The 19,845-nt window shown below is 44.7% G+C and overlaps 1 protein-coding gene across 4 annotated transcripts in view; it reads right to left on the reverse strand.

Moving 5' to 3' along the window:
- Nucleotides 1-319: 319 nt before the first annotated feature.
- Nucleotides 320-19,845, reverse strand: part of gria1a (glutamate receptor, ionotropic, AMPA 1a) — a 76,127-nt gene continuing 56,601 nt past the window's right edge. Inside the window, exons 12-16 of one of the 4 annotated variants that reach the window (XM_053878433.1) lie at nt 15,315-15,513; nt 14,482-14,729; nt 8,784-8,898; nt 4,752-4,886; nt 320-642 (exon numbers count right to left, since the gene is read on the reverse strand). In XM_053878433.1, coding sequence (XP_053734408.1) covers nt 475-642; nt 4,752-4,886; nt 8,784-8,898; nt 14,482-14,729; nt 15,315-15,513 — 865 coding nt within the window. In that variant the 3' untranslated portion in view covers nt 320-474. Of the gene's footprint in view, nt 643-4,596; nt 4,887-8,783; nt 8,899-9,541; nt 9,657-14,481; nt 14,730-15,314; nt 15,514-19,845 lie in introns of all 4 variants that reach the window. The other 3 variants (XM_053878432.1, XM_053878435.1, XM_053878434.1) reach the window with 3 other exon arrangements.

Raw genomic sequence — 19,845 nt, forward strand, 5'->3', positions numbered from 1 at the left:
CAGGTAAAAAGTGAATGAAAGAACGGTGTTGCTGGTCCACAGTTCCACATTTGTGCAATGACACGTTGGGGTGCCGCCCACAAGCATCTAGGTAGTTCACAGTCAGCGGAAGGGGTGAAGATATTGCACACAAAGACTAACAGCTCCATTAAAATGGCACAACGCAGGCGTCACACTGAAGAATTAAAGTCCATTTTCCCTACACAATTACAGTAAAAAAAAAATCCAATCCACTCGTCCTCGTCACTCCCTCTTTATTGCAGCACTTTTTTTCCTCCCCATCTTTTTCGGATTTTTTAAACGGCCACCTTTTAAAAAAATCTGTAGGGATTGAACAAGAGTGCATTTTGGCAGTAAATTGTCAAGCTCGGCGACGGCTGCGGGATCGGATGGGTCAGTCCGAGACAGCCATGGTGCGGGTTTTTCTTTTGTTGTTGTGCTCCCCCGTCTGTTTTACGACTGGTCACGTGATGATCAGATGCCGGAGGCACCTAGTCCCATGCTGGCAGTGTGGCTCATGCAAGGCAGAGTCTGAACAGTTTTGGGGAAGTCGTGGGTCAGGATTCGACCGTTCTCTCCGCCACTCCCGTTCCCGCTCATTCTGGTCAGGGTGGAGCAGCGCATGGCGTCGTTGATGGATTGCTGTCGGGAAGGGAAACAGGACAGTCAGTGTGCCGACTGAAAAACACAGTTTTATGATCCTTAAATCCAAACCACAGAGACTCAATGAGCAACGGGTACATTAAAGGGGCTGGAGAATCAGTTCCTATGAATTTATCTTTCTTTCTTTTACAACCTGGAATGAAAACGTATATGATAATAATATCAATAAATAAAGAAATATTTACTTGTTTATTTTTTACCCTTTTTGTTTCCATAGGCAAAAAGGGAAACAACGAGTCGACATTACGCAGCAATATGTTGGTGGAGTAAAACCAGAGATAGCTGACTCCCATAATGAACATGTTGGGGTTGCTGCAACGAAAGACTCCATATCGTCTGGAAGCATGAATGAGGTTCTCACAAATGTACCACATTTCAATGTTTAGTCAATTGCATCCAGGTTGCCCGATAGGTTGCATTGGATTTGTGAGGGTTTCTACATGTGCGATCAAGTTGTTCACGTGAGTATAAAAGAGATTTGCACATCAACAATGCATTCATTCAAATTTCAGACAAAGTTCGGTTTTGTGTTTCTCAGGATTCAGTAAGTGCTATTCAAATGTGTGTGAGTCAGTTACGGTGCTTGATTCTACATTGTCAGTGCTTCATCACCATTCGTTTTTCACAAGGTCACCAAATAAAATGCTGTGATCCAATAACAAACTCCTTTTTTTCAGAGACACCTTGAGGGTCTACTGTGCATGACAGGACTTCTTGCACCACTGGACCAGTTCATGGTGAATGTATTTCTTCAACATTTGATCTGGCGTGTTTGAACTGGAATTCGTATGATGGATGACATGTAAAGTGAAGTGTGTTCAAAGACTGTCCAGATCAGGGGTCTTCAACTTGGTCCTCAGAGGCCCGGGAGGTGGCGCAAGTTTTTGATGCAACCGGTGACACACACATAGTCGAACCAATCAGGCGTCTGAAGACCAATCGGTTGATTGTCAGTCCGGTGCCGCTTGTTTCAGCCGACACCTGATTGGTTAACTTGTGTGCGCTCGGCTGGTTGGAACAAAAACCTGCACCACCCTTGTGAGAACCAGGTCGAAAACCCCTGGTCTCGACCCACACACAGCGTCATGAATGGCCCCTTTAATGCACCCAAACACACATCTCTGCTATCAGATTGTGGTGCTGAAACGCCAACAGATTCCAGAGCACAGAGAGCTGGTTAGCCTCACAGGTTTCCTTCTCTCTATCTGCAGTCAAACACTTTGTCACCGAAGGAGCAGAGCAAGGTGTGAGCAGCGGAGGCTTCCTCTCCCGCTTTAATAGCTCTATACTCCAGGCCGCGAAAAGGCCCCGGTGCCTGGAAGCCCAGTGCCGTAATGACGTGTTTGTGCTGGCGAATGAATATACATTGATGTCCGACAAAGGCAGAGCTGATTCAATTGGGCAAAGTGAGTGCAATCCAGAGCGAGCAGCGAGTGCTGCGTGGGGATGGGAGATTGGAGAATTACACGGGCTTCTAATTGGATCAGCCTTGTTGTTTCTTTCAAGCCAAACAGCATCGAGGCAGTGCTGGACTAATAGGCTCCTCACCCATCTGATCAGCATCCTGACCAGGTGCCTGCTCGCAGCCTAATGAAAACAGAGAGTTGCTCTGCTGCCTGACAGTATATCACCCTGGAGTCGGACTCATGGTGCTTTGGGTAATGGCATCCATTAAACCAACCACGGAGTCGTGGTACACTGCGGGAAACTCTGTTAACTTCCTGGTAACACATGTGAGCTACACCAGGCCCGGCTGGATGGTTAACATAGAAAGGATGTTCACCACAATGGGCCCTGCTTCACGACACAGCCAGCAAAAAAGAGCAAGAGGAAGCAGGGAAGAGGTTCGCTCAGCGCGACAGAGAAAGATACCGCCAGGAGCCAAATTGCCTTTTTACCCGTTCATGTCCTCCAGCTGTGGATATTTAGAGAGAACAACGGAATATATTTCTTAGTAAAATTACGGAAATAGAGTTGCTAATCTATGAAGTGCTCAGTTCTGAAGTGTTTTAAGGTGCATCATGAAACACTACTCGGACTGGGCTGGATTCACCTCAGGACCTGGGGTGACGGCAGTTATATTAGGGGCTGATTCGCACAGGTTAGCAAATGTTCGTAAACAACCACGCGTGGGAGGAGTCAGTCTCTTGGAGAAGACACAACCTCTAATGACGCATATGTGCTTCACTGCAATGAAGTACAGCCCGCTCTCGGTTTTGGACCGACCCAGACTTCGAACAAAACGAAAATTTGGAGATTTCGAACGAAAATCCAGAACTCGAACGCCCCTGAAAAAAGCCGAAAAAACATAACGTGTGCGGATCGACCAGCTGACCCACCACCCGCTTTGTTATTGTGTATAACGCAGCCTCTGTATGCAGACGTGTCCCGTTAGCTACATTTACTGGCTGTTATTCTGCACTTTTGTTAATAAAAAAAGTCTACAAGGCTGGCTACAGATACGGCAATGCACTCCCAGCCTAGCCAACTCTAGTACTAAAGCATACATCTTAGGCAAAAAATAAATATATTTCTAAAATAATTTCATTATATAAAGTATTATAAACTGTACATGTATTTCTACTATGCATTTTATTATCAGGAAAAGCTAAAAAAATGCTTAAAAAAGCAGGCTTGGAATGCATTATTTCTTTTTCCGTTCATTGTAATGGGAAAAATCGAGATTTAGATTTAGAACAAATCTCTTCTCGAACTGCCTTCTGGAACGGATTGTGGTTGAGAACCGAGGTTGGCTTGTACGTACCCTCCCAGGGTGTTAGGTGACGTTCAAAAAGAGTGGTTGGTTGCGGGAGAAAGGAGCGCTGAGCTATGGCTTAACCCTCTCGTAAGCGCTTCCCCCATATGTTGTGGGGAAATACCACGGGAGGGGAAACGTGATTCCACTGGAGCCACAGTGCATCAACATGCCACACACTTGCCGGTCGATATTTCATAAGTAAAAGATACAATAAATCTCCACTGGCTACCATCATTCCACACTGGCTTAACATCACCTGCTGTCATTTCCCATGATCCTTTTATTTATCCCAGTAATCTATGGTCAGTATTTTGTGCCTGAGTTCCTGGTCTTTTTCACTTCGTCCCATGTCCCGAGGTAAAACTAATCCAGCCCTGAACGTGCAACAAATCATGAGAAACTTCTTCTTCTCTCTTTTGGCTACTAAACCATGACTCACTTTTCATACATGAAATGGATCTAGAACTGGAAAGTGACGCCTTAGTTTATCATAAAAGCCCATTAAAAAGAACCAAATCTTCTTATGTAAAGTTTGCATAAAATTGGCAACAAACTTTGAAATTACTCAGCACCATGTTGGGCAGTGGGAAGGTTATGATTTTTAAATGATCAGAAAAGCTCTTACTTCAAACTGGGAGAGCGAAAATAATCCCTTGCAACAAAAGATAATGAGTACAGATGTGAAAATGTAAAAACTTTGAATTTGTCAAACTGCACTGCCAGTGTGCGAGTCACTCGCTGCTTTATGAAAACATGACAAGTGGGTTGGTTGTGTTGCTGTTTCTCCGACGCAGCCTCCCATCACGTAGCATGGCTGGCACTTCTTTCAAGTCTGGTTCCAGTCGGGACAAATGAGCGCTTTAGAGACGGAGCAGTAACTTCAAAGAAAGGTTAAGAGGAATGGATGAACCTACAAAGCGATAATTCAAAATCGTTTCACCTCCTGCCTTGAAAGTAAAATCTTTTGATCATGGTGAATCGGGCAAAAGGGCAATTTGAGACCGAGCGATAAATCAGTAGCACTTAAGGCTGAGCAAGGGAGCAGCAGCAGGACAGAGAGGAACAGAAGAGCGTTGGCGCTGCGGTGTGATCACGGGTAGATGGGCGGGGTGAAGCGGCGGATGTCATCATCATCATCATCATCATCAACAAGGCTTCAACACAGCATTTCCTACCCCATGGCTGTGCTCTGCTCTTATATCTTAACAGTGTTGTTGGCGTACAGGCCGTAGCTCTGCAGCTCTGTGTAGGGGGCGCTAGCACCACTGTCTAAGGCTGAGCAGTGAAAGGCCTGAGCGGCTGAGGCAGCAGCGGCTCGCGCCGTGGACACCTTCATTCGCCGCGACTCAGTCCTGGACTTGTAGCAGAACTCCACCAGCGCCACCAACATGGCCAGGCCCAGACCACCGATGAGGATGTAGAAGACCCCGGCCACGTTGCTCAGACTCAGAGCGCTGGTCTTGTCCTGGATAGGGAAAGAGGAAGGGGCACAGCGTCGCATTAGTGCGGCGCCGGCGGCAAAATTCCACCGACACACTCGCGTCCATGCTCACACACGCAAATCCACTCGACATATAACGCAACGACTCAAAGCATTAGAGCGACAACACCACTCCCAACCATGGGCACAACAAACAGCACAGCCAGACCTGCCTCATGACACAAGTTTGGCAGCAGAGCCGTGAGCTCACTTGGGAATAACTAGCTTAATCGCCTGATATGAGGCGTTTGGTACCTTCAGAGAGCTCAGAAACACGATAACAGACGTGTTCCGATTGAACTGAATTCATGGAAAGAGCCAGCGGAGACTTCCAGAAGCCAGAACTCATCAGGTATTCCACTTTTATTGGAGTGGATTAGGGATCCCTTAATAGGAAAAGCGGCACATGTCTACTTAACAGACAAGAGATGGGATGACTGTGTGCAAGGTTGTGCGTCGACAGCACGTTTGTCTGGTGCAGTCTGATCCAATGGATGTGATCCAGAGCCGTAATGATTGTTTCAGATAATCACTCTGTCAAACTGGATTCATGAGACAGGCCTTCGATCACGCTGGAATCCCGAGGCTAATCTGCTCAGGAAAGTAAGGGCCCTGAACCATACATGTGACAGCGACACAACATCTTATTATTGTTCATTCATCTCCGTTAAACTGACACGGACTCACTTAAGCCCATTTAATAAAACGGCGTCTGAGGCGACGGTTCAGTTTAATCAAAAATATGATTCTGTCTAGCAAATATGTCTGCGCCGCCAACTCGGGAAGACGATCCGCTAATGCATTTATGTTAAAATCTCACATCTCATCTTGAGGATGCGGACGGAGAGTCGTGCGTCACGTTTGCCTCAGGTTAAATGTTTTCTTCACTTCTATCGCTGTAAATTAATTTACATTTTAAATAAGCGTCGCCTGTCATGGTGCTGCGTTAAAATGTTCCCCGACTAACAGCTGTGTTTCTCCCTTCCAGCGACTCAGGTGAGTTACTTAATTCCCCCCGGCGAGGTTTAGACGTATGAAATCACCAACAGCTAGATTTGCAAATCCTCTCAGAGCGAGTCACAGCCGTAAAATTCCTCGACGTGTTTTGGCAGAAAGACAGGAAAACAAAAGCAGGGACAGACTTGTATTGTTTTATTTTAGCTCACGGGCCACATGCGGCCATTTGACGGCCCCTGTGTGGCCCCACATCAGAATGAAATAGCAGCAACTGTATAACCATTAGAACCAGGCCCTATATTTTGGTAGTAAGGTTGTGGGTTTGAATGCAGCTTGAGGCAACTCAGGAATTATTTTTCAGTGTTCTGAGCCTGTGCCTGTATGTGTGTTCTGCTGATCCTTTCCAGAGTGTCCCCTGCCTCTCACTCCAAGTAGCCATAAAATATTGTCTATATTACAATTACAAGTTACAAAATGTAGATTTCTAAAAATGCTGTTTTTTTCTCTGAAATTATTGTATGTATTGAGTGTGTTTTTCTCATCTGGTCTTGTCACTACACACTACGAGGTGTCATATAACCTACCGTAAATTCTGGATGATAGAGTGCACCGAAATATTAGCCTCACCCACTAAATTTAAGGAGGAAAATCCTTTTTTTTTGCTGCAGCGGAGTATGAGCCGCGGGTGCAGTGGTGCTGTCTGCACCGTAGACAGGCTTCAAAATGCAAAATGAGGATCACTTGTCAACTAGTTTGGAGAACAGGCTCCAGCATGAGCCTGACTCATGAAACAAACTGGAAACTCCTCACATCTGTTATGGACATTAAAGCTCCAAATGTGTCCCAAGCTCCGACACCACAGCCGCTCTCAGCTGCTGCTTCTCATGGCCGCTTCCCAGGAGATCTGCTCTTTGGGTGGAGCTGCTTTAAGGTCAATGACAAGGCTGTGATGTCATCGCTTTGATGTGACCAGGCTCAGTATTTTGGCAGCATGACGCTCTTTTGCCTGTAAACGTCCACAGAGAAAACTGTAGCGGCTTATATAAAAGTAGCCTGCATATGTACAGTATTACTATTTGATATATTTTTCATGGAAACAACAGTCTTGTGTGTTTCCATGATGCCCCAGTAGTCATTCAATTGGTCATCCAGGCTGTCACTTGACCTTTCAGTCATCAGTGGACCGCATGTAGCTTGGCAACCATGGCGACTGTCACTGAGTTTAAACATCACCTCCTTATAAGATCCAGCAGTTTATTTGTTTCTTTGACAGCATCTTCACTGGCGCTCGAGTTTCAGCTCAGGGGCCGAGCTAATAGGAAACTCATGGAGGCAAAGGAACCTGCTGCGCTAAATCATTTGGATTCTTCATTTAATAGCTAGTAACCGTCAAATACCTCGAAACTCAAGTGGACAGAGACTTCCCTGCGCATCACTCTGCAGTCCAGCTCTAAATTACACAACATGAAAAACGAAAAGATAACCAGGTTTACCCTGACAAGACGGATGGCTTGTTTTAAGTTAATGCAAATTTGCACAGCGAATGACATTAGCAAGTGTCGGGACGTAAGGTTTGATGCGATAGAAGCACCTAGTGTTTCCAGCTGGGACTTCATTTCCTCCCTTTACTCCTCCCTTGTTTGTTATTCTGCCCGCCTGTTCCTTCTCCCTGGGAGTGATTCATATTTAATCTACTGTACTAACTTGAGGTTATGGCAACTTTCAGTGTGTGTGTGTGTGTGTTTGGTGTTGGCTTGTCGAGCCTGCTGATAAGAGGATTTGCACAATCTCTCACTAATATTTATGTACACACTGGTAATGAACATTAAATCTCTGACAACACAAGCTCATCAAGAGAAAGCACTGCCAACAGTGTACTCGCCCGAATATAAGACAACATTTGTGCGGAAATTGCATTTCGCACGCGCACACTCTCTTCCCAAAACAAACCCAGTGGAGTGTAAGCAAATATTGTCCAAATGATTTCTCTTAGTACATCCATCGTGATTAAGACTTGGATGATCAGTATGGCTTCACTGTGCCATTCAAAATGGATCAAATAGAGCGGACATGAAGCTATAAAACATGTTTTCACTGAAGCATTTTAACGTACATGTTTCAGAGTTTTAGAGAAGGCCGATCATAAATGATGCTAATGAGCTAATGAAATGAAATAACTGGACCAAAAATGTTAGCATAACATTTTGGGAAAACCCTGTATTCACTTTTTATTCCTTTTTTTCCCATAATTCTACTTGTATGATAGATTTTGGGGCAGATTTACCAAGATTTCTGTTTGTTCGTACTAAATATTACGTTATTTCAACCCTTGCTCGGACAGTGGAACGGCACTAGGTGCCTGACTTTGCGAGGACTGCGTGGACAATCTAAAACAGGAGTGAGTCGTTGGAGATTTGCCTATTTTAAACATAGTTTTCAGGTTTGTAGCGCTTGGAGAGGAACAAGTGGCACAATTCAGGACCACGGACAGCGGTAAAACAGTACACCTAAAAGATGTAAGAAAGTATCTCTCTTTGAATACAACTGCAGCAAGGAGTACACCAGAACATTGCGTGCATGGACCTTCACTTTATGCAAAATAGGGATGGAATATCTTTGAGTGAAAGCTTCATGAATAGGTTTGTAGTTGGTCAATTTTAGCGTCGTAAATTTCATAATTTACTTGCGCGAAAGTGCAAGTTGGGGCACTGGCGACTTTGCCCTTTGGCGTTGTGGCTAGAGAAACACGTTTTAGTACGCACAAACCCTTAGAAAATCTGCCCCAGTTTGTGTCTTGTATTCGGGCTAATACAGAAATCCAGCCAAGTACTTCGACTGGAGGTTCTTTCTCAGTCTCATAAAAGCTGGGTCACAGACTTGGATCTGGTCTAGGTTCAGGGCAGGGGGTGCTGTGAGGAGACTGACCTTTCTTCCGGAGTCCGTGTTGCCACACTCCCCTTTATCGTACCACCATTTGTTTTTCAGTTTGTCTAAGACGGCCTGCTCATTGAGTTTCAACACCGCTAGGTTTACTGGAATTCTTCCGACCATAAAGAAATAACATAAATAACATATTATACCATGTTATTTTATGTTATTGACACATCAGCAAGAATACAGACACACGTTAATGCTTGAGCTTGCTTATGTCGGTCAAAACAAATAACCTCGCGCACACATACAAACGCACTCGCAAGATCCACACATGAAATAAACAGCATTAGAAACTGTAGAGTCAAAGTGATATGTGTTAATACTCCATCTAGCTCTTCTTGCTTCCTAAGGCAGTAGATGTGTATTAGTATATCACTTCGGGTAAGCGGCACACACCTCACTCATGCCTGTGCCTCAGTGATCACCCCTTTTTTTTTTCTTCTCCCCATCTTCCTGACAAATTAACACAGGGTGAAAATATCATTGAGCACAAGGGACCCAGCTGCTTTAATCACTAAACATTGATGAATTTAATTAGACTTGTAAAATGTTTGGAGCCGGAGACCACCGCGCTTAATAGCCCCCTCGGTGGTTTTGACTAACCCCCATGGTCGGATCTCCCCTCTTTCATGTCTCGGCTATTGCTGGAGTGGCTGTGCAGTGTTGTGGTGCCGGTTACCCCCCTCTCCTCACGCCCCCGCCCCCAGTGGCGGAGGGTCACCCGCAGGGTGTATCAAACTGTCTCTGACCTTGGAGTCCCCGCCCCCGCTGCCGCACTCGCCCTTGTCGTACCACCACTTGTTTTTCAATTTGTCCAAGAGGCCCTGCTCGTTCAGTTTTAACACTGCCAGGTTTACTGGGTTTCTTGAAGATAATATGAAACGATAGCCATTAGGAAACAGATATAAAAAAAAAAAGATTGGTCGCATGGTGGTGGTGATCATGACAACACTGATCTGACACTCCTGCGTAAGGGTACTGATATGAAGCAGGAGCTCTGGTTTCAGATGTTCAATGTTAGCCGGGCTGAAATGTTGGATGCCCTGACGGTTACACAGTCAGGTTTTACCAAGCAGGGGCCTCAGAGGAAGGCGGAGTGGAGACGAAAACGGAGATGCCTTGGATGGGAAGATTTGCCTTGGAATAATTTCCTTTCAGCACAAATGTGAAGCCTTTTGGCATCGGCCCACTCGCCAGCCAGGAAAAATCCTCTTTTTGTGGTTTGTGGCCTTAAAATATTGGTTGGTAGCAAAGTTCCAACCACTGACCTTTTATCCAGCGCCTTTAACACAACTTTCTCCTCATTGCTGAAAGTTTTGTCTCTTAAAATCCAGCACAAATGAGTCTAGTTGAGTTGAGACAGAAAGGAGCAGTTCAGCTGATAAAAGAACTATAAAACTATAACATCTTTATTAGAGCAACTACTCCACAGAATCTTGAGATGTTTTGAAGCCAATGAGTTGCAGGATCCTGATGTGGTCCTGTCTCTGCCTCTTCAGTTGATATAAAAGCTGGACTGGCTCCTACACAGCAGGTCTGAAACCGAAGCCCTCGATTTTTCTTAATCCTTGCTCCTGACTTCAGCCTCTTGTCACCTTCCCTTTCAGTCAATGTCTCTCTGCATTATTAATCAACCACCTGTCGACCACAGGCTTGTCAAAACGAAAGGCTGCAGGCCAAGTCTGGAACATAGAAGAATTACTTCCTGTCCTGCGACGCAGTTAAATAATGCCAGTTCTCCAGGCACGGTTGGTAATAAGTGCCCTCAGTTTGACATCGCAGAGGACAGGTGTATGTTGGGTCCAAACTGTCTTTAAAACATTTCGATTTCTGCCGCTTCTTAGACTACAGCTAAAAAATGTTGGTGTCCTGTTTCGCTCCAGTCGTGTTAAAACAGGTAAGTCAATAAGCAAGGGGCGGGTCTTAAGTTACTCAGCGGATCGAAGCAGAACTTCAGCCCTCTATTTACTGAGGCTCTGACTGGTAAACCTGCCAGTTGTGTTGCCAGTTTGATACTACAAATCTGGGATACTGATCCAGTCTTGAGTACTCATACTCATAGAATGGCCACTGATACCACAAAACTGATACCACTTTACAGCCGCATGCAGTTTTTTAATTTTGTAAAACATGCTTTTGTACTGCAGTAAAACTTGTGACTGTCACCGTTGCACAAGAAAAAACATATTCAAATAACAGATGATATATATGAAAAAAAAACACAACTTTAAATTTTAACTTTAGCAGTAATGGTGTAAGTAATGGTGTATCGGTATCAGTGAGTACACAAATGCGCATACTTGTACACTACTTGTTTTGGAAAACACTGGGCATCCCTACTATCTGCTACTCATCATCGTGTCTCTACAGCGACTCTACATATAAATCTATAGCTTAAATCACATTTAGAGTGAATGTAGAGTCCGGATGCTGCTACAGAAAGTTACATAAATATTTAATCCACAATAAGGTTATGATTAATGAAGCTATCAGCAGAGAAATGCCGTGCATTTATTTCAAGTCACAAGCCACGGTTTTAATTACTCTGAAGCTGAAGGGAAACTATTGAATCGACTGCAAGGAAGAAACTCAAATCCTCCGACATCCAGAGCATCTCCCGGGTGTCTACTCTCTCTCTTTCTCTGGTGTGTGTGTGTGTGTGTGTGTGAGTGTATTTCCTAGAGCTGACTGGCCGCGGACAAAGACTCTTTGCATCGACAAATAACAGTGAAGCAGAATCTGCAATCACTTGCATAATGGAAAAGAAGATTACAGCGTTGTCACATTGTCTACTTCGCCAAGTCTTTGTCATGGTTTTGGTGCTGTGACTATTTTGTCTGCTATCATTCTGCCTCTCTCGCTGATGGATGCACAAGAGCCTTCGGAGCACAACACAGCTGTAGGGAACACATGTGAGCTCAGAGCTGGTAAAACCTCAGAGTTCTTTCTCAGTCTGGACAGGAAGAAAGAAGTCGGGGGGGGTGGACATGGGTGGCCCGAAGACCTGTGGGTGGTTAGTTTGGCCGTTTGATTCAGGATGGGCAGATGTCTAGTGGGATGCAGTCAGGCAAGAATGTAGGTGGCTGGACATCAGAAAGAAATCGATCAAGTGAGTGCAGAGAACACACAGAACGATCACAAACTGATCCACAACCAGCTGGAAGAACCTGCAAAAAGAGGACTGAGAAAACCTGAGGAGGGTTGCAAAGGTTTGGAGCAGGAGAAAGGGACGCAGCTCAGATTGACATTCACCGATGCCTGATTACAGATGAGCAGAGGGATTGTCACGTTTTATTTTTTGTTTTTTTGGTTCCTTCCAATCATAGACGTCAATTACCCGTTAATGAAAATGCCAAATCAGACATCTGTGACTGGCAAAAGAGGCAATCTGGGGCTAGCATTCATCAATTATCCTCTGATTAACAGACAGAGGGAGAGTCGGTGGTGCACTTCCTCAGCAGTCGTGTCACTGAACACAACACACTCTGTTCAAGCTGGGCTCTTTTCAACTGCAGAGGTGATGCTTGGGCTATGGCTGGCTTTAGCTCTTTGAAACTCCCCATTGGAAGGAATACTGAAGTGTCTCATGGACGGGTGACGGATAAACTCTGGTCCTGGGTCTAAACCAGTGCCTCCAACCAGTGCCTGGATTAGCTCACCAGGGAGACAGCTGGGTCAACAGGACCCTGACCTTGAGCAAGGGCCAAGGGCAGCTAGTTGGTAAGGTTTCCAGGTCTGGCATAGCCCCGAAGAATGCTCTCGTATCTGATCTCTCAAGGATAAGCCACTAGCGAGAAGAGGGATCGGGCACCTGTGAGGGTGGAGGCCTAGGCAGTTCCATCCCAGGATTCCAAGGGTAGTGTAGGGTGGGGAGGGCGGGGTAGTGCCGCAGTGGTGTGTCACTACTTCTTCAGTCTTTAAACAAAGTCAGAAAAATAAGTGCAATAATGCCAGAACATTCCAGAATCAAATTCGCAGGGCACCCAAGTACCTCGGTTTCCCATTGTTCTGTCTTCAAGCACTTTCCCACTCACTGTTTGCTATCCTCTTGTCTCCCCTTTACTGTGTCTATACGATCTGATCTCCCTAACTTTGTCTCCACATGAGCTCATACACACTCACTTCTGACCTTGTCCTTTGGTCCAAGATCCTCTGTATCTTCAGCCCCCTTTTAACTGGGTTTCCTCCCTTTCTGTCAGTCTCCAAACTGTACATCAAGGCAGTTCTCACTGCTGTCCTGCAAAGTTTCCCTTTCATGTTTACTGAGACAGTTGTGCACTCACCTCTTCACCTCCCTTAATCCCTGATAGCACACAAATAATCTCATTCTCTCTATAAATGTGTATTTCATTCTCTGTGGTTTGTTGAGCAGATTATTTGATTCTGACGCTGGACAGTGACACACCACAAGGGTGACCACCCCTTCTACCACCAAACTGCTACTGCACTATCACTTCACTCCTGGCATCTCGTATCAGAAAGAGTTGCATCATGTATCAATACTTGAAGTCGGCTATATCGATATTTAAGACATAGAAACTTGAATATGCTGCTGCATTTTTGACAATAACGTTTTCCTTCTGAACACAAAAAAACCCCAAATTGAACTGATGCTGTATACGGAGCAGGAAAGAAGGTAATACAATTCTCAGCATTATCTATTTCCCCCATTTAAAACAATGCTCCTTGTCAACAAATATTACAACATATCCCTGAATCTTAAGTATCACAAAATACTCACTCCTGAATCAGGATATGTATCGTATCACATGACACCTGCCAATCCACATCCCTAACTTAAAATTATCCCGACGTTGGCCAGCACCTTTGGTCGTGTCGACGCTCTTAAACGCCACTATTCCTTCAACTGAAGACCGTTATTTCTTCATTCTGGCTCGCGTTCTTCTCCTACCACGGAAATGAGTCGGTTGGAGAGCAGCCGCTCAAGAATTTCCTGACTCACCTTGGCAGTCAACCAAGTCTAAATGAAGTTTCCGAATGACACCCTCCTTCCCATATGGCTCTTTTCATGAAAAGCAATGAGGCTGATTAGAGACAGATTAAAAGCTTCAGATGCCACCACCTCTCTTCCCTCGGAGTTCTGGTGAAAGAGTACTTGGTTAGTGGTGCTAATGTGTTGTGAAATGGCAGCTGCTGTTCATGGACGTTGATGGCAGGAAGGAACATTCAGGATAAATAATCACTCATTACACCCATTAGACAGAGAAAGATTCAGCAACTTTTCCATTTCAAGCGTGAGGTTAGGTGGAGAAGTGGCAGTGTGAGATGCCCTTCGCACCCTAATCCTGCTGCCTTTGCAAGAGGCCGAATTATATTTGCATTGGTCGGTTTTCTTTTCTGTTATGAGCAGGTCGCATTTCCTTCAGAGGAAACTCAATAAAACCGCCTTTTTTGAAGAGGTTTTTGAATGTGATTACAGGAAGGTTGAGGGTATTTCACAGTCTCACTTACACATTTGTCAAGTGTTTGTTGGCAACACATGCAGGCGGCATAAAAAGAGGAAAATGGGGCAAGTTGATGACGCAAAGAAAATCAACATTATTATTAAAAAAAGAAAAAAATATATTGCAGTTTTTCTCCAAAATAAAAAAAGTCAAATAAGGAGATGAATGGAAATTATAGTCATGCTCTCATGTCCCACAGTAAGGGTGTTGTGGTGGGTGTTTACCTGAGGGGGGAGCCCTTGGGTGTTGCAATACCATAGCCTTTTGAGTCCAGATTGCCACCCACTTTCATGGTGTCGCAGGGTTTCCTCTGCTCTATGTACTCATTCATCGTGGACTCCAGCAGGTAGGCATACTTGCCCTTGGACTTCCTGACACGCATGACCCCCTCGTCCGTGGTCTTGACGAAGACGGAGGGGTCGGCAGCCTTCATGTAGGACCACATCTTTTCAAAGACGGCGATCTTGGACCTCTGGGAGTCAAAAGATACCAAAAGATCTAAATGTAAATACGCTTTTCAATAGAGAGTAGACAAACATGACTTGTGAGTCTGACTCCTTAAGGCCCATTCATGCTCACGTTTCCTTCTGTCTGTGCTCTGCACAAAGCTTACGGATAGAGACCAAAGGGAGCAGTACCACTAGAAACAATGGGGGGCAGTGTTGCTGTTACTACCTGATACGTAGCTCTCAGGAGACAGGAAGAAGATGGTGGAAACTCTCTGTCCTCCAGAGGCCATATATTTACCGGCCTCACCGACCACCGCCTGCTACAATAATGCCTTCGTTTCCTCTTTTGTGCAAGAGCTACATGATCAATACTGACTCCACAGTCGCCTTGTTGTTTTTTGGAGTATGTTGTTGTCATAAACTTTTGACTGTGGGCTGCTCCCCCCAGTGGATATATTGGTGAACAGCAACGTAAAGAGCACACCGAAGTGTGTGATCAGTGACGTTTTAAAAAGGGTTGAGACAGGTGTAATGTCGCAGGTCAGGGGAGCATAAATGGGCCTTTAGCCAGATCAAGGTGAGAAACTGCTCTTTTTCTTTCCACTCACCCTGAAGAACTCTTTGGTGGAGCCAGCATCCAACGTTCCATAAGCAATCTCTGTCTGCTTGGCCAAGTCTTCAGCGCTCTCTATAGGAGACACCATCCTCTCCACTGTCAGGAAAGCTGCCAAGTTGGCGGTATAGGAGGAAATGATGATGAGGGTGAAGAACCACCAGACTCCTCCAACGATACGGCCTGACAAGGAGCTGGAACACAGCACGTGGCAGACATTTAGAATGAAGACGGACAAAAAAACCATCGGCAAACATAGCGAGTGGATTAGGCAGTACTTGGAACAGATTAAGTGGAAATTTGCAAAGCACTGCTGACATTTGTTTGAGAAGACTGAGGTGTCAGGAAATGAGAAGGAAGGGAGGTGCTACAGTGTGATGATTTATGAGAGAGAAACATGAGCAGCTGCACAACTTTGAACATAAATTACACACAGATAAGAGAAGAGGGGGAATCTGGGAAGGTAACATGGTCATTCATAACTCCGTCAGACAAAGATGCAGAACACTGCAAGTATTGTACCAAAGTACCTTACCACTCCCGAAAATCCATTTAACTCCAAAGAGGGTTAAAATTAAGACTGAATTTACTGAAATTATAGAAATTTTGACACAAAATACTTGGCAAACAGGCTCTTTCTGACGTCGATATGAACATTGTTTTAAAGTGTAATTACACCAGTTGAATGAAGCCAACAATGAACCACATGACGGCAGAGCGGCGCAGCAATTATAGTGCCTCTGGTTGATCGATGTTTTAGAGAACAAAAAGCAGCCTTTCTAAAACCATCTGGCAAAATCTCAGAGGGAAAAAATGAATCATCTCTCTATACAGTTCAGTGGAACAGAGTCGTTTTGTATAATATACTGTCATTGTGAGCAGCAGGAAATAAGCCCAAAAACATTGACTCAAAAATTGACAACAAACTTAAAGATGCTTTCGTGTTGTAAAATATATTCATTTGAATTTCCACCATTTTATTAATCACAAATGAAAATGCTTTTCACATGAATAAGATGTTTCTTGTTCTAGTGAAAAACTTTCCTGGTATATCAAGTTAAAGAGATTAAACTGGGTGAAGTTATTTCTACATTACAGATGACGTGTCCTCACAAAACAAAAAAAACCCCATATATTTTCCTTGTTGGCACAGTTTCCAGTGGATCAGAGAATCTAGAACCTTCTGTTGCTCACACCATCCAAATGACCTACATAGCACCACACTCCTGCACACGCAACGTTCCTCCAGACTCGAGCAGCTAAGCCCAATGTGCAGAAGAAAGATAACCAGCGCTACAAAGGCCCACTCCGGCTCCTGTCCACCAAATTAATCTCACTTTAACTAAGTTGCCAATACGTTTCATGCAGTCACACACTTTAATGGTCCAGATTAGACGGCAGTAGACGACACTTAATTGTACGTTCCATGGGAAGCGAGCGAGAGGACGATACGTGAGACAAGTCCTCCGAGTCGATCTCGTGGTCACGCTCGCCAACCCAAGAGCTAACTCCAGCAACGACAGCAGGAATCATGTTGTGCTACATTTGGGTCGCTGACAAGCAAGAAGAATCCGAGTGTCGGAGCTTACGCAATGAAAATGACACAAATCTGAGACAAAAAAAAAAAAAGAAAGCTTTTGATGAATCACCTTTGTGCTGTCAAGCCAAACTCAGTGTGAACATGAAGGCGGGATTAAGGATGGGAAAAATAAGCAGACGCTAAAACATAATCATTTAAGATGCTTTTCAGATGACGGCCGGATGATGAAAGCGAAGTCAGGGAGCGAGCAGAGAGCAAATACAGACAGGAAGCTGAGCCTTTGAAAATCAGTCGGAAAAATGCAGAGCTGTCTGCGGAGTGTGTGCGCGCATGGGAGAGTGCGGGGAACTTGATCGGCGCTTAAAGGGCTGCTTTTTGAAAAGGGGAAGAGTGAGTGGCGCATTCTGCTGTGTCAGAAGTCTTTTGCAGCGCCACAGAAAGTGCACTTTCAACCCCGAGACGAGCAAACTTCCTGAAAACTGAGTGCATCACTTCAAAAAAAAGTTTCAAAATGACTCTGCCCAGATTATTTTACTGCAGCACACAACCTCAGCTAACTGTTGACAAACCAAGAGTCCTCCCTTAAATATGCGTACACATCACTTTCTCACATCTGTACGTCCAGCTCCACTGTGCACATATTTCTCAGGAGTAGATGAGGTATCACGAAACAGTGCCCTAATTTTCTGAGGCCACTAGATGGCACTCTTGGTTTAGAAATGATGTGAGGTTTCACTGAATCAGTTGTTCTAAGTCCAAACATTTCACAGCAGACAGTGCAACCTGGTGGCCTCTGAAAATCAGGTCACTGTTTCATGAAACTTCCTCACCATTTCCCATGTTCTCTTAATCTGGCTTAATCCTGGTAAAAACAATAGAAGTCTGAAGCCACATAGTCACAGTCAGATTTTAGGTCATGGCAGGGAACTGTACCACGAAAAATAAAGGCTGTTTTGGTCCTGTTTTCGTTCCTTCACGAACGCCGCCTCTCATGAGACCATCATTCATGACATTCCTGTGGCCTGAGGTTTGTTAAGAGTGAATTTGTCAGATAATCGGCTTCAAAAACAGCCGGGCCTGAGAATGCTAACAGTGTGGGGATGCAAACATGTAACGGAATGCAATCAAGTAGCGAGTCGACCGAGAAAAACCCAATGAGATGACGATAAAAATTTGTCTTCACCATCTGCCACCAACTTCCAACAGTCCATGCCCCTCAGGTGTCTGGGTGTCATGCGTGGTCCATACTTTCAGAGATCAGAGGTTGTATTCTTGTCATTTAGTTACTATTTTTTGCTGGGTTTTTCCATTACAAACACCCAAAACAAGCTTCTATATCTTTATGTGTGTGGCGTGCTGAGCTCACTGACTGATATTGAAGTCCACCCCCCATCACCCACAGGTCTTATGAACACAGCCTATTGGTTTTTTGGAATGGTATTCTGACATTGATGTTTCTAATGGGTCTGAACACCTTCACCAAACCTCCAGCACGACTGAGTCATGTCAACCACATGCATTTCTAAACCCTGCTGGGCCGCATTAAGGATGACCCAGAGATTGACACTCATGATCACGACACTCACTTCGACCACAGTCAAACCAGAGGAGGAACAAGAAAACACGAGACCAAGCGGCTGCTCTGGGCTCAACAGTTTTGTCCTCTTTGATCACCATAAATAGACAAATTGTTTCGTGAGTTGCCAGGAGACAGAGGCGATAAAAAGAAATGTCAGTTTAACGCCGGGGAATACTTGTCTTCAGATGTCTCAGTAAGCAGCTCCCCTTTAATCGCTCTCACTTGTCTGTGCGTGCGGTAGATGAGTAAGGTTCTGACCTGATGTCCCGATGGTAACGGCATCGTTGCCAACTGTCTATGATTTTATAGAACAATATTAGTCTCCGATACCAAGTCAGTCTTTTCCACCTGACTTGATCCGGATCACACCTCTTCCAGCCCTTCTTCACCTTGATCCTCATTGGTCGTCCTTCCAACAGTATCCTATATATCTTCTAAGTCAGTTTTCTGTCCACGAAGAAGTATGGCTAATAATATGATTTAAAAGTAAACAGACTTTGATTTGAGTCCTGGTTGAAGCTTAAATCAATTTGAAAATGGCGTCACTTTTGGGCAACAATGCAGAGGAGGGAGTCGCCGAAGGTTGAGACTGAAAGTCAGCTTCTGAGAGACAAGGTTGGTCGGCATTATTGGATTCAAGATCAACAATTTTCCACGGTCTGAAATGGCTAACTGGTGTTCCACGGTGATACATTTGAGCTATGTTTGCTTCCTGTCTGGGACTGAGCAAAAACCAGAACCCACCGGTAAACAGTGTGTTGCAGAAACTAATTCACAAAGGCAGTCCAAACACAATTTCAGTTTCTTTGTACACCAGAAGAACCGGGGCCTCCATTTGCTTCTGGGACTGGAACGACGAGAAAAAGAAATGCTGCGAGCAACAAAGATGTTTGCAAGTGAGCGAGTGTGTGCGTGGGTGTGAGTCGGTGCACGAGTCCACCAGAGCGACTGGCAAACACAGACCTGTTTGTCTCTCTTTGTTCCCTTCTTATTTGAAGTGTTCTCCCTCCCTTCATACATTATTGCCCATGGTATAACATTAACTTAGCTGCCTTGTTAAAGTGGGGGAGAGGGGGCGGGGGGTGGTACGGGGTCTACAAAGTGGATTGCAATTTCATAGCCATGCTACAATAATGATAAATCAATTATTCAGTTTGCCTGTTATTTCATTACCATAGATGGGATTGCAACGAAAAAAAAACAAAAAAAAAAACATCTCACATGAATGCAGCGCCGCTAATGCTACTCTATGGTTTATTGATTCTTTAGATGCAGCCATTAAATATGTATCCTTTAAATCATAACTCAGCGAGTCATTCATCATATGCTGGCGTGGAAATTACATCATTAGATTTGGGAACGTTATGGTTAAATTAATGCGTTAAACATGAAACTGAATTCCACTAG

This window comes from Synchiropus splendidus, chromosome 11, assembly GCF_027744825.2.
Source record: "Synchiropus splendidus isolate RoL2022-P1 chromosome 11, RoL_Sspl_1.0, whole genome shotgun sequence".
NCBI lineage: Eukaryota > Metazoa > Chordata > Actinopteri > Syngnathiformes > Callionymidae > Synchiropus > Synchiropus splendidus.